This window comes from Cebus imitator, unplaced genomic scaffold (genome assembly GCF_001604975.1).
Source record: "Cebus imitator isolate Cc_AM_T3 unplaced genomic scaffold, Cebus_imitator-1.0 Scaffold120, whole genome shotgun sequence".
Taxonomy (NCBI): Eukaryota; Metazoa; Chordata; class Mammalia; order Primates; family Cebidae; genus Cebus; species Cebus imitator.
Window position 1 is genome coordinate 889,984 of NW_016107435.1, and position 15,270 is coordinate 905,253.

Sequence of the window (15,270 nt, forward strand, 5' to 3'; positions counted from 1 at the left end):
GCTGTGTGGTGTAAATACACATATTCACTAATGTTAAGAAAAATTGTGCCTATTATGTATAGTAGTGAGGCGCATAATTTACATACACTCATTGATTGAAGTGTTTCCCTGTGGAATCAGGTGCGTTCATAATCAGATGAAGGAAAAACAAAGGAGGCATTCGTCTATTTTCCATTTCATGAACCATAAAATCAGAGGTTTGGTTTGACTACCTTTAGTTTCCCTTTCGGAGTTCTTTGGAAACCTCTTTGGAATCAGCTATCTACTAAGTTTGGAATTGCCACCACGAAAGTAAACACCGTAGTGAGGAGCAGGTTGAGGAAAAAAATAAATACTCGGTGGAAGGAACCACCGGACTCTAGGGAGGGGATGGTGGGAACGGCCCCTGTCACAATCACTCAATCATTTAGCCAAAGCGTCAACATTCTCAGAGCAAAGAACTATTGTTTCTAACTCCAGGGGTGACTGGATTCACAACTAAAAATGCTTCTTCGTCGCTTCTCCACAGCCCCTCCCACTCCAGGCGCCAGCTCGGCACCCCCTCTTCGCGGTGCATTTCTGCTTACCCCTAAAACCCGCGTAGTAAAGGGAAGCTCCTCTCGGCCCCCGCGGGCTCCCCGGGACCCGCAAGTTGAAGCGCGAGGGTTCCACGCCGGCTGCTGCGGGAACGCGGGCCTCAGAGCTGCAGACTTTCTCCGGGCACCTGGGTCGGGGCGGGCGCCGGCAACGGCTGCTCCGCCGGCCGCGCCTCCGACCCCCGTGCGCTTCCCTACGTCCAGCGCCGCGGCGCCCGCGACCCAATTGCCCCGAGTGCCGGGCGTCTGGGGAAGGGCCGCCCCCGGGGCCAGCGCCGAGCAGCCCCCGCGTCCCCTGTCTCCCCGGAATCCAGGGGCCAAGCCGGAAGCGGCGGGGCCACAGTGGGCGCCCCCGAAGTGGCCCGTGCGAGGGCCCCTTATTCCCGCAGAGCCTGCTCGCGGGCGCAGCCGGCCACGCCAGGGGAGGCGGCCGGGCGGCAGGGAACGGCGGGGGCGGAGCGCAGCCTCCCGACGCCGCCGCCTCGCCGCCCCCCTCCGCCTCCTCGTCCTCCGCTCGCAGCCGCCGCCTCCGCCAGGCTGAGGAACCTGGAGTCCGCGGCGCCGGCTCGGGGCTGCGGGATGGGGAGTTAGCGCCACGGCGGCGGCAGTGGCCGCAGCTCACCCGGCCGCCGCCCTGGGGCCCGTCCCGCCGGGGGTGCCGGGCGCGCCCAGCCCGCCCCGGAGCCAGGCCCGCGGGCGGCGGCAGAGCTGGGCAGGTGGATGCGGCTGGAAGATGGCGCCCTCGGGCCCGGGCAGCAGCAGCGCTAGGCGGCGGTGCCGGCGGGTGCTGTACTGGATCCCGGTGGTGTTCATCAGCCTCCTGCTCGGCTGGTCCTACTACGCCTACGCCATCCAGCTGTGCATAGGTGAGTGCGCCCCCGCGCCGCCCACCCCGACAGTCCCGGGACGCTCAGCCGCGCCTCAGCTCTCGCCTCCCGGGTGCGCCCCGCCCGGGAGTCGCCAACCTGCCGCGTCCCCCAACCCCCGCCCCCGCGGCCGAAAGCAGGCTCCGGGCAGCTCCTTTCTCGCGCACGCCCCTCGCCCTCCCCTCCCAACTCTGGGGTTACGGTGTCGCCTCCACCCGCGCTCGCCGCCGAGCCTCCCGCCGCGTTCCGCTCACCGCCGCCGCCCCGGCCACACCCCCTAGAGGGGCGGACGGTCCCCGGTACCGCGGTGGAGAGGAAAGGCCGAGGCCGGCGGGGTGCGCTGGGGGCTGGAGGGCTCTGAGCTGGGCCGGGCTGCGAGCTGCGCCAGACCCGGGTGGGAGTGCTGGCCTCGGCGGCGGTGGAGCTGGATCCCTTGCTGGTTGGCTTCAATCCACTCGTTAAGAATTTGTGACAGCGCTTAGGGGTGTTTTTGCTGCCTTTATGATTTGAGGGCTGCCAGTTGGACACTTTTCTAGTTAAAAAGGATGTGGAGGAGGTGAGCTACTAGGAAGTATTTTTGAGGACATGTGCAACACACCAAACTATAATTTAGGTGTTTGAACAGCAGGGAGAGAAAAAAAGAGGTGATCGTCTGAGGTTTTTATATCCAGAGAGCCAAGTGGCCCCAGTCTGAGTTCTGGGTTCCCGAATTGTTGAGTAGGGTACTTTTAACGCAGAAGATTACAATTTTTTTTAAGTTGATTAATATACTTAAGTAGGGAGTGCAGTGATATCGCTTAATGTAAGCTGGTTTCTACCTTCAGAGGTTTTGTGCAAACTAATGTGGGTTATCAGAAAAAGATGTTAAAACAGAGAATGACCTTTCTGCCAGTGACTAGTGAATGCTTTCTGTGTTTGGTGTTCCACTTAACAAAGTGTCAGTGTTTTTGCCTTACCAAGCACTAGCTTTGGGTGGGACAAGGGAAAAGATTAAATAGTGGCCTATTACATTGACCCTTCAAATCCAAGCATTTTCAAAGCCTCAAAAGTCAGTCATAAAGTCTTGTCTGAAGCCATCTCACCTCAAAATGTTGCCCCTTGTGAGAAAGTCGTAATAATACATCAGAATAATCACTGATGTTCGTTTAAGGAGAACTGAGACTAACTTTTATTTCATGTAGTTTTGATAGTTTTAAATTTTGCTATTATTACTTTAAGGGATTTAGAAACAAGGTTAATAGTTAAAAAAAAAAAAAACCCCTCTTGAATCTGTTGTTAGGAAAAGACGCAGCTGTATAGGCATCATCATGAGACTGCATTTAGGTGTGTGGTCGTCAAGTCATCTAAAATGTGTAGGAAAGGACGGGTAGTAAATTTTGTGTTAACTGTTAATATTAAAATAGCTTGCCTCATTGAGATAGACTGTATAGATTACATAACTGTTGGGAACCTTTGTTGTATTTCATTCCTTCACCCTCTTAAAAACGGTAAATAATATCAATTAATATAACCTGCAAAGAAGGGACATCCTGAAAGGCCTTCATTATCAAAATAGGCAGCTTATTCTCCTGTATTATCACATTAAGATAAGAAGCTTAGCTTGGTACAGTGTCTCATGTTCATTTGGAGGAAGCATTTGAAGGCAGAGAGAGATTTTCTGCCCGTTACAAGAATGCTTGTGCCTAGCTGAGGTGCTACATGGCAGGTCTTACTATTATATTGGGTAGACAGGTGATGGGGAAGGAACTAAATGGAAAATTGCTATTATATCTGAATCGTATGTTTATATGTACTTTCTGTAAGTTTAAGACAAATCTAGAGTATCCATAAAATCCACATCATTATTTTAGTAAGTGATTTACTAAGAGGAAGAACACGTCTTTAAAGACTGCCTAAGTGGCATGGTCTGTTATTGATACTTTACCTATCACTTCTTGTCCCTGCCTGCCTGGCACCATGCCTGTCTGCCTGGCCTTGCTGCGCAGTGCCTGCCACATTGAAAGCCACAATAAGTAGTCTGGAATAAACAAAGAAATGCTTCAGAGGCAATAGCTCCTAGATTTTCAGAAAGTAGCTTTTGTATATTTATTGAGTAGAAACAAGAAGTACTTGTTACAAAAGATGTAGATTCTAGAGTTTTAAGAAGGATGAACAAGTTGAAACTGAGTTTGATTCTAGAGACCATGGCAGTTTAGGAGTGGCAAGATTTGCCTAGCCTTGGTTGAGTGGGAAGTTGAAATTAACTGTACAGTTTCTTTATAGGCACTTGGAAAGATGGCGACTAATGTGACTGACACACAAAACCAGCCTCTGTTCCTTTTCACAAAGCAAATGGAAATGCCAGCCCCCACCCCACCCCTAGCATTAATCACATCTCAGACTGCCCTGCCTTTTGAAGATTCTTTTTCTCTTGGAAGTTGCCATTTACAAGCAGATTTTCCAAATTTCTTCCATAAGACATTGGCCAAGGTGGACCAGAGTGTGGGGATCGGGGGCTGGGAACTGGATCAGGTAACAAATGGAATAAAAGGAACAGGGTGATTTGCCCTGGTCCTCCTTTCATATCTGCTCTCAGCTAGCGATGACCCTGAATATAAATTATTCTGTGCCCTTTGCTGAATGAACTGCAATTTAGGAGTAGTGCTTATCCTGGTATCCTTGGAAACTGGAGATAATGATTCTCATTACAGTTAGTTTCTATATTTAACAACGTGGATGTATGTGGCTCTCTAGGCACTTTTTCAGTTAGCATAATTTTTGCTTAGTGTTTGTATTTTATAAAAATAACCTCTCTTTTTGGAATATGTGTATATGTAAAATATATGGGATGCACATGTATTGTGTGAGAGTCAAGTATTTCTGGTGAAGTCAGCTTCCTATTCTGCCAAAGAAAAGATCACAAAAGACAGACTGCTAATCATTTGGACCATGTTTATCTAGTTTGTTGGTGAACTAGCCTCTTCTATTCCTGTTCCTCCCCCTTCATCCTTCCTTCCCTTACCACTCCTCTTCCCTCTCCCCTGTCCCTCCTATCCTTCTCTCCACTCCTGGCTTCTTTTGTGTCTTAACTGTCTTTGTTCTCTTTAGTTATTAGCTTGATTTCCATCAAGTAAGATAAACTCAAAGGTAAAATTTATACAGGGAACTTTAGGATGCACTCTGACAGGGAGTAAGGGTGGTCTGCAGCCTCAGGCATGCTCGATTTAGTGGGCACAAGACATGGTTGAGGTGTGTTTCACAGATCCCTTATGGCTGCTGCTGTGTTAACTTTGCTTGTGGAAGAAGGTCACTGAAGTTTCTCCTTTTAAGTACTAACATTTACATTATTTTAACTCTTTCATACCATTTTATTTAGGTATTTCAGATTTACTGAAAAGTTTCAATGGTACAAGAAACTTCCACATGCCCTTGTGTAACCATTTCAGTTCCCATTTTTCTGAAATTCATTACTTTCCGGCTTCTTAGGCAGAGGCTATGGGGTGTTTATTTATTTATTTATTTATTTCGAGATGAAGTCTCACTCTGTCACCCAGGCTGGAGTACAATGGCGCGGTATCAGCTCACTGCAACCTCTGCCTCCTGGGTTCAAGCAATTCTCTTGCCTCAGCCTCTCAAGTAGCTGGGACTACATGTGCATGCCACCATGCCCAGCTAATTTTTTTTTCTATTTTTACTAGAGATGGGGTTTCACCACATTGGCCAGGATGGTCTGGATTGCTCAGCCACGTGATCCACCTGCATCTGCCTCCCGAAGTGCTGGGATTAAAGGCGTGAGCCACTGCACTGGCAGGGACATTTATTATGATGTTGCATACTCATATGGTTCCGAGTTTGCTTATGGTTTTAGTTAAGTCGTTTTAAACAATCATGAAGATGGAAGAGCTTAGAGGGTATCCAGGCTAACCCCTCCTGTATTTCCAAATGAAAGAGTTAAACGTTCCAGAGTTGCCACAAGTTCAGTGTTCTTTCTCCAAGTTACCTAGCAGAGGTGTCAGCTATGACTTTAGCTGCTGTGATTCAGATGTCCAAATGCCTCTTTTTCCCACCAAACCCCTCACCAAATCTCCTTAGCCCAGTGAAGCTAGCAACTCTTTTTAACTTTGCTGTTGTTTAAATAGAGTTGACAGAGCTCTGAAAATAAGTCAACAGTTTTTGCACAATAATTTCAGAGTTTTAAAGGGCCTTGTAGTTTTGGACTATATAGTAAATATTTTTGGCCTTATGATCTCTGTTCCAGCCACTCAACTCTACTATTGTAGAGAGCAGCCATAGAAAATACTTTAACAAATAGGTGTGGCTTTTATTTAACAAAAGTGTTTAGCTAGCCTTGGCCCTTGGGCAATAGCTGGCTGAACTTTGGAATATGTTAGAAGTTAGACCACTAGAATCTTGAGGTTTTACTCACAGTTTTGCTGTCTTTATTAATAAACATCCCTCAGCAGTGATCATACCCTATTGTATTCCACAGTGATTATGATACTTAGGGATCAGTTTGAGAGATACACAGCCATGTTTTCATACTTTTAAACAAGCAAACAAATATCCGTAAGAACAAAATACATAAAGCCTCCTACTTGGATTCTGTGAAGTTATGACCCACCATTAATTCAAGGCCATGGCAAGCTCAAGCATAGAGACTACTGGGGCTCTCAATTGCTTTCCACCATGAAATAAATTTGAGTTACACAGAAGAAGAAATGTATTCTTCTTATTGATATTTAAACTCACTTTATATTATTAATATCTTGCTATTACTGATATTTAAACTATTACCTTAAAAATTATGTAGGTCAATAAAGCATTTAAAAAAAAAACTGGCAGAAGATCTTGGGATTACAAATGTTTTATTAGGTTGATGCAAAAGTAATTGCAGTTTTTGCCTTTACTTGGTTTTGCCAACTGTTTTAAGTATTAAAATAGTTTAAAGTGGAATACAAGGCACACCCATAGTGATGCATGCAAAACATTTAATGACTAAATCACTTTAGAAATTATTACTTTTGGCTGGCATGGTGGCTCACACCTGTAATCTCGAGGTGGGAGGATCACTTGAGGTCAGGAGTTTGAGACCAGCCTAGCCAGTATAGAGAAACCCCATCTCTACCAAGAAATACAAATATTAACTTGACATGGTGGTGTGTGCTTGTCCCAGCTACTCGGGAGGCTGAGGCAGGAGAATTGTTTGAACCTGGGAGGCAGAGGCTGCAATGAGATGAGATCACACCACTGTACTCCAGCCTGGGTGACATCATGAGACACCCTGTCTCAAAAATTTTTTTAAAAAAAGAAATTATATTACTTCTTGGCAATATGATTCAAAATATATTAGTTTTGTGGCTTTTCTTGATACTGTTTAATATTTTAAAGATTTGAATTTATGTGAGTACAGTGATAAAACCTCAACATTTCTTCAAATCCAGAATTCAGATGTATAAAATATGATATGTTCCAAACTCTGGGTCTGTGCTGCCATTTTACTTTAGCATAAATGATCAGGTCAAGAAAGAGAGTAAGAGAAAAGGCTCTACTTAAGCTTTCTTGGTTCCATTTAGTGTGTGAGAGACTTCCTTTACTTTTGATGTACTGGACAATGCAGCATTACTATTTGCTATTAAACCCTATTAGAGAGAAACATGTAAGGCAGTTAGCACATTCTTAGCATGTAGAGTTGCACAATAAATGTTGAATGAATTAATCTCGTGGTTTCTACTTAGTCTTATTGAATTGTATAATGCAAATAAGTGAGAGAACAGGATCTAGGGGTTAAACCTCAGTTTAAGGCTTATTGTAGAAAGATTTCCCTGCAATTGCTTACTGAGAATGTCAGCCATGCCATTAAATTGATACTTGGAGGAGTGTTTCCAGTAATTAAACAGAAGCTGACAGGATGGTTTCTTAAAGCAAGATAATTAATTGTCTCTAGAGAAGGTGTGTTTCTATGAGGTTAGAAAGAAGGCAGCTTCTTAAGGGTTTGTGTAGGATTCATTCAAAAACATTTATTTGCCAGGCATTTCCCGCCACAGAAATGATTTAGAAGAGAACTTAATAGAGATTTTCTCCTAGTAGCCAAGAAAAAAAATTGCCTTTGGGAAAAAATCCAAAACCAAAGCTTTCTAGCTGACTTAGGCAAGAGGAGAGGGGTTGTCACCTTTTCGGATGCCATGTCCACAGCAAAGTGTTAGGAAAGCAGAAATGGAAAGCGAAATGTCTCAGTCTTAGACATGTGAATTGGCTGCTGGGCCAATGGAAAAGGATAAACAATGAAGCAGGTAGAAAGAGCTTTTGGGGAGCTTGTAAGGAGAAATGAATTTTAAGTCTTGTTACAGATCTTGCCACATATATTTAGTGGTTGATGTAGTTTCAGAGTAAGATTATAAGCAGCACTGTTTGCCTCTGCTGTAAACTAGGAGGCTGTTTTAGCTCCGTCACTTCTTACCCAATGCTTGGGCCACTTTTACTCTGCTCTCGGCTCAGGGCATGTACGTGGTGGGTGAAACTGGGCAGGGAACTTCATGAATGCAACTCACTGAATCCATGGGAAGTCTGGAGAGCCTAGCTTAGAAATGGACAGAAACCAGGGGCAGGTGGGTGAAGTAGAGCTGACATTACACCTGAGGAACGGCCTTTGGAAAGAGTGGCAGGCCTGGCAGCCAATCACCACAGAGCAGTTAGAACCACCTCTGCTCCCCCAGCTCGGTAACAGCAGGTCCAGTGTTCCAGCCTGGGCAGTGTCCAGCTGGCAGGGCTGAGGTGGTTATGCCCACATCCCAGACTACATGGTCCAGCAAACTCAGGTGTTTGATTTTTTTTTGTTACCATGGGGAGAACTGTGCTAGTGGGGAAAAAAAAAAAAGACAAATTTATCCCAAAGATGAGTATATATGGGGGCAAGGGATTCATCATGAGATGGTCCTCATCTATTTTTTTTCATTTGTTTTTATTTTTTATCTTGATGGAGAATTCGTGATTTTCCTTCTCAGAAAAAATAGAACCATACTAACATTTCATAATTTATGCTGCTGATTTATACTGCTGCGTTTTGACAGTTGTATCACATCCCCCAGCCCTGTCTTCTCCAGGAAATGGTGGATTCATGGGTCCCCAGGGGTTCCAGCACTGTTCGTGTTGAGTGTAGATATTCTATCTTGTCTAAGTTGCAAAATGACAGATTAGAATATGGTATAGATTCTTAATGCTGTCTGTTGGAAAAACAATATTCCGAAGATCATTAGAAAGACAGATTTAACATGATGTGGAATTCTGTTATTATATATTACCATTTAGAAATACTACAGAGAATTTATAATGAAAGCATAAAATAATTGAAGTTTTTAGTAGTCCATTAGAAAATTGTTGAGAATTTTTTCCTAATTCCTTTAAGGGAATTTTATTATAATTGTCTTAATTATTGTTTCAATCAAATGCCAAAAGTGAGAAGAGTGAAATTATCAGCGCAGTGGGTGGGAGTAGGGGGTGCTGGGAAAGAGGTAGATGCTCTGATTTCTTAAGAAGAGTAGGATAGCTGTAAAGAAACCAGACATGATTGCTTGAGAATTTGCCTTTCACAGTGATAATGTCACATTTTATATCATTTATGTAGCATTTTTCCTAATTTGACTTTTTACCTGGCTGTGACTTTTAAATTCAGTTATAAATATTAGTGCCTGAAGTGTTGTAAAATCCATTTTTATTTGGGAGATACTCTTAAGCAAAAATATATGCTGCATTTGTCATCTTAGCACTTCATGCTGAAATGCATACTTAATGGTAGTTCATTTTAGATATGTCATTGATTGGATTACATTTTTTAAATGCAAATGAATAAGTGTTTTTATAGATGGCTGGGTTTTATTTCTTTGCCAGTATTTCTTATTGGTATCCTGAAGTTTCTCCTCATGTGAAGTGTACAATTAAGCATTCCTGTCATACTTAAATTAATTAGGCCTTTTATTCACGAGCATTGCCACCCCAGAGGAACAGAATGGTACAGAGGAGTTCATTAGCAAAATATATGCTAAACAGTTTAAAAAAAAAACAAAACGCTTTTTCTCTAATTATTTTAAAACCAAACATCCAAAGAATAAAATAGTTTCAAGGTAGTTGTCTGTCTCCATGATCATCTTATAAAAGATATAATCCTTATAGAAATAAGTTCACATAGTTTCAAGAATTGTATTTGATTATTATTCAGTGAAACTTGGGAAACCAGAATGGCTTTATCACGATTGCCTATTTTCTTATGTACCGATAAAATTAAATTCTGTGTCTGTGTTTACTGCATTATGTAAGTGGATTTTCATATTATTTAAAGGGTATGTATGGAGTAGGGTGACTTAAAATTCAGGCTGAACTGTGTCCCTCATCCGTTTGGATCCCATGGGTCCTCTCAAAGAGGTAGGTAACTGAATCTAAGTATGGCTTTTAACCAGATTTGGAGGGATGTAAGGAATGGTGTGATTTGGAATTGTGTTTGTAATGTATGTAGCATATTGGAAGTACTTTAGTGGGAAAGACAGCCCACTCCAGAACAGCTGAGCTGGGGCTGTAATGAGAAACACCTGAGGCTATTTGCAGAGCATGGAAAAGATTTCAATTATGAGTCTCAAACGGAAAGTCATAAGCTGGCTCGAAATTGCAGGGGCTAATTTGTGATCAAGTTTACTACTAAATGGGCAAATCCATGTGACCTGTTTTAGGAAGAAAGGCAGTCAGGGGTTTATGTACTTAACTATGACTAGTGATTAGCCAGGGCATCTCCAGAGAGGTCAGCTAATGGGAAAAGATACAGGGCAGGGACCATTTTGACTTAAGCAAAGTCTAAATTATAGCATATTTTAATGAAATGTAACTTATTTCAGGACTAGTACCTACTGAAAATTAAGATATGTAGAACAAATAACTGTATGTCAGTCAAAGGAGCGGGATGCGTAGTGATTTGCTGTAGCCTCCCATAAACTTGCCCTTTAACACATGATTGCAAAATCCAAGAACTGAATGCATGTTAACCAGCCATAATTCATTGGACATGCTTTTAATTTATTCGTCCAAAAAATATCTATTGACAGGCCTTGGATCTTACATTTCTAATTAGGGGAAGGAGAATGAATAAAAAACGTAAGTAAATTATATAATTTGTTAGAGGATCATCAGTGTCATGACACAAAGCAAAATGTTGGGCAAGAAGGACTGAGAATACCAAAGGAAGGTTTCGATTTTAAATACAATGGCTGTAAAAGGAGAAAGACCCATGAAATTTAAGCGGAGACCTGAAAGAGCTGAAAGATCTAACCACACTGGTATTGTGAAGAAATGTATCTCAGGCGAAGGGACTTTAATTTACAAGCTTGGAGGCAGGGGTCAGCCCCAGCATGTTTTAGGAAGGACAAGGAGGTCATTTTGGCTGAAGTGTAGTGAACAAGGAAAGGGAAGTAGGTGACAGGTCAGAGATGTGGGGAGAAAGCGTAGATCATGGAGGGCTTATAGGCCACTGTGAGGACTTTGGCTTAACTTGGAGTGACATGAGAATCCACTGCAGGGTGTTGAGTACAGAGCTTATGTGCTGCGACTTAGATTTAAGAAAGATCTCTCTGGCCGCTGTGGACCTAGGCCACTGCCACAATCCAGGTGAGCAATGATGGTGTGTCAAACCATGGTGTCTGTGTTGGAAACGGTGAGGGGTGGTCAGATTCTGGACATGTTTTACAGTAGCGACAGCAGAACTTCCTGACAGACAGGTGTGAGTTGTGAAAGAAAGAAAGGAGTCAAAAATGATTCCAGTGTTTTTGGCCCAAACAACTGAAAAGATGATCAATTGAGATGCAGAAGCCATCAGTTAGGTGGTATGGAGGGATGCCTTAGATCGGGAGTGGATGTGCTGTCACTGAAATAGAGAAGCTGAGTAAGCAGTTGGCATTTTGGAGAGGAGCATAGAATGTGGGAATAAATTCAGGAGTCTTCAGCATGTAAGTAGATTTAAAGACTGGCACTGGATACATTTGTTCACCAGATGTGAGAATGTAAATGAGCAGAGAAATGGATCAAAGATGACCAACATTGGGAGTTCAGGAGATGAGTAGGAACCAGCAGAGAAGACTGAGAAGGAGCGCCCAGTGAAGGGGAGGAAAGCTAAGAAAGTGTGGTGTCCTGAAGCCTGGGGAAGAAAGGAGAGGGAAGAATCAACATTGATACAGGTACTGGCCTGTCAAGCGGGTGAGGACTGAGAATTTAGAAATGTGCACATTGAACCCTTGTTTTGAACTTATTACTGACTCTTATGACTTTGAATGTAACTTACAAGGTTATGAAAAAGAATCTTATATACCAGTATATGAGTTGCTGGGATACCTGAATTAATTCAATTCAAATTAAAAAGGCTTTACTCTGTTAGGCAAACTTCACTTTCTTATTATCTGAAAATAATCTGCAGAAAATTTCATGAGCAGTAACCGTGTCTGGTGTATGTACCATTATAGCCCCGATGCCTAACACAGAGGTTGACACAGTAACATTTGGGACATATGTTTCTTGGATGAACAAAGGATGATCGCCAGCTGGACTTGTTCAGTTTGAGCCTTCTGTGCAGGGTGGACATTTCAAGCAACAAAGAACATTGACTTCTACATGAGAGGATGATCTATTTTTGGCTTTTTACTATTCGATCATCCAGATGTTTATAAAGAAGCCTGTAATATTTTTATGGTTTCACATATAACAGTAAAAAACCTTTTTTTCTTTCCGGACGTTAAAATGTTATCAACTGTAATGAGAATTTAGATGATAAAATTAATTATAGAACTCACTTTAGGATTCAAAAGATAAATTATCTTTATATGTGTAATATAAGAATATCCTCATAATCTATAATAAAAATAATGAGAACAATTTAGAATGTAAAATTTTTGCCCCAGTATTCTTATAAAATCATCACAAAAAAATAACTGAAATGCATTTGCAGGAAACACTCCAACAACATTGCCTAGAGATACTGTCGTCCATTTTAGTAGTTCTTAGATAATTAACCGCCACCCCTGCCCTTAATGTGCTAAAATTGTTACCCTTTTTAGATATTAAAAAACCTTCTAAAATGTGTTTCAATTTTCCTTTTCTTTGTCCCAGCCTTCTTAGAGTATACTGAATATAGTTTAACACTGACTTAAGGCTATCAATCTGAGATAGATACATGTATCAAGCTAGTATCCAAGACCCTTGGAGTTCTAGGATTTTACATTCAGTTTCATCTATTTCCTATAGACTGAAAAAGGTCAAGGAAGGCTGGAATTTTGGCTTGGCATATTTTGAATCTCAAGCACCAAGAATGTGGGGAGACTCATGAATGAGCCACTTAGCATGCGGAAATGCCTAGCTAGGCATACACAGCTTGGCAAAGCTTTGTTTTCTCTGCTTATCACTTCTGGGGTTACTTCTTGAAATACTAAACAGCAATGAAAACTTTTCAGCATGGGAATGACCAGAGGTGACAAAACTTTAGCTAATGTTGATTTTTAACTTAATTTGTTTTTTGAGAATAAGCTCTAGAGCAGATGATTTTTTAGTTTTTATTGTGGTAAAATATCAATAACATAAAAATTTTCATGTTAATGATTTTTAAGTATACATATTAATGGCACTAAGTACATTCCAAATGCTGTGCGATCGTCACCACCATCCATTTTCCAACTTTGTCATCTTCCCAAACTGCATTGCTGTGCCACTGACACTAACCCTCATTCTTCCCTCCCCTATCCCCTGGCAGCCACTGTTTGACTTTCTGCCTCGATGAGTCCGACTGTTTCAGGTATCTCGTATGAGTGGAATCATACAATATTTGTCCTTTTAAGTCCAGTTTATTTCACTTATACAATATCTTCAGAGTTCACTTGTGTTGTTGCATGTATCAGAACTTCATTTTTTCAAAGGCCAAATAATATTTCATTGTATGTATATATCATATTTTGTTTATTCATTAATAGAGGTTTGAGTTGTTTCTGCCTTTTTGGCTATTGTGAATAGCTGCTATGAACAGTATATACAAAGATCTGTTTGAGTCCCTGCTTTAAATCCTTTTGATAGATACCTAGGAGTGAAATTGGTCAGCATATGGTAATTCTGTGTTTAATTTTTTGAGGTCACCATCCTGCTTTTCCGGAGCAGGTGATTTTTGATGGAAGTGTCATTCCAAAGAAGCCTATATGTGCCCTTGTAAACATGTCTAAATTTGAAGGTCTCTAGAGGTATCCATGAGATGTATCAATGTCACTGCAGCTTTTTTTTTTTTCCAACTTGTCATTTCATGGTTCAGCAGAAAAGGTGATAGGCAGGGGGGCAGGGGATTGCGAAGAGTCCCATTTTGCCCATATGGTATCCCTCATTACTGGGTAGTGTCTTCCTCATGAGAGTGCTGGTCATCAGGTGTGTCCAGGGCAGAAAACTCGAGAGCCTCTAGCTTACTGTACATAGTCAGGAATTCAACAACAGTTTTTGAGTAACCAGAGTCCAGAGCACATAAATGACAGATGGAAATTTAATCTTGAAAGAACATATTAGCAAGTGCAAATGGCACGAAAACTGATAAACAGGAGCTGGTGAAGAGGAGGGGGAAATACGATGTGAATGCATTGGTAATTCATGGTGTTAATTCTATTCCACAGCACAGGGATAGAATGTGATTTATAAATGAAGACCCAGGATTTTGTATTGACTACAGATCCAGAGTAAGTGAAATGATTTTAGTAAGAGAAGGCATAAATCCATACATTAGGAGAGAGATACAGACAGGAAACGTGAGATACAGTTTACACATTGAGCAAAGGAAGAGACTCATTCCAAATATCGATGACTGTATTCTTCAGTTCCTTGTGTATTTTTTTAAGAACTTCTCACTTACGTTAATGAATACATCTAGTGTGTAAACAGGTGGTAGTTGTATACTGTTACACTATTACAAAGCGTTGTGTCTTTAAGCAGTAGTTGTGGAATTGTGAGTGGCCAGATAATAACAATGTCAAATTTGTTTTGGCTGTGACTGAATATACATACTGTTTCAGCAATTGCTGTCAGGGAGATTGGGCTAGTGCTACAGGTGAATACAGTGTTGGGTGAGAGTATGATTTGCTGCAAGGAAAAAGAGAAAGGACTTGGATAATTCCAGCTGGGATCAAAGAAAGGTTGTGTATGTTTACTTTATGAATGTATGACAGTGAGGTTACAGAAGAAAATAGTGCTTCTCAGTGATCCAGTACCGAAGGGTGAGCTAGGGAATAGCTGGATACTCCTGAATGTTTTGATAGATACTGTGACCCAGTGCTATCATGCAGCAATTACTGCTGGTGCTAGTGTTGGTTTAAATCTTTGAATTCGCCTCTTCAAGTGTGCCACTGTAAATTTTATTCCAATGAGCATCATAAACACAAAGGTCGGAATTTCATCCTTATATAGTTTCTTTCTCTGGAGAGTTGTAAAGTACTAATAAGTGTCAAATAATTTTATTAACCTAGAAATAATTGGTTTAATTTTTAAATGTGTTATGTGTGCATGTACTCTGGTCGTACAATACTCAACACATGGCTGCTAACCCTGCGAGATGGTTTTAGAACGTTGCCTGTTTCCTTGGAGATGCAAAGAAGTAGCATTGGTTTTTCTGCTTAATAAATCAAATAGCCAATGTTTAGTCATGAAAAATAAGGAACTCTCAACATTGTCCTCTATGATAATTCTGAGTATATCCGATAATAAGAAACTTATCTAAGTTAAAAATAATCTACAAAAGTTGTTTCTACTTGATTGTATATATATTTTTAATGGTGAAATAACCAATATACATGTGAAACTTT

The 15,270-nt window shown here is 41.7% G+C and overlaps 1 protein-coding gene across 2 annotated transcripts in view; it reads left to right on the forward strand.

Moving 5' to 3' along the window:
• The first annotated feature begins 625 nt into the window (after nucleotides 1-625).
• Nucleotides 626-15,270, forward strand: part of ZDHHC2 (zinc finger DHHC-type palmitoyltransferase 2) — a 73,553-nt gene continuing 58,908 nt past the window's right edge. Inside the window, exon 1 of one of the 2 annotated variants that reach the window (XM_017539634.2) lies at nucleotides 626-1,441. In XM_017539634.2, the coding sequence (XP_017395123.1) occupies nucleotides 1,309-1,441 (133 nt within the window). In that variant the 5' untranslated portion in view covers nucleotides 626-1,308. The remainder of the gene's footprint in view (nucleotides 1,442-15,270) is intronic. The other variant, XR_001828425.2, reaches the window with a different exon arrangement.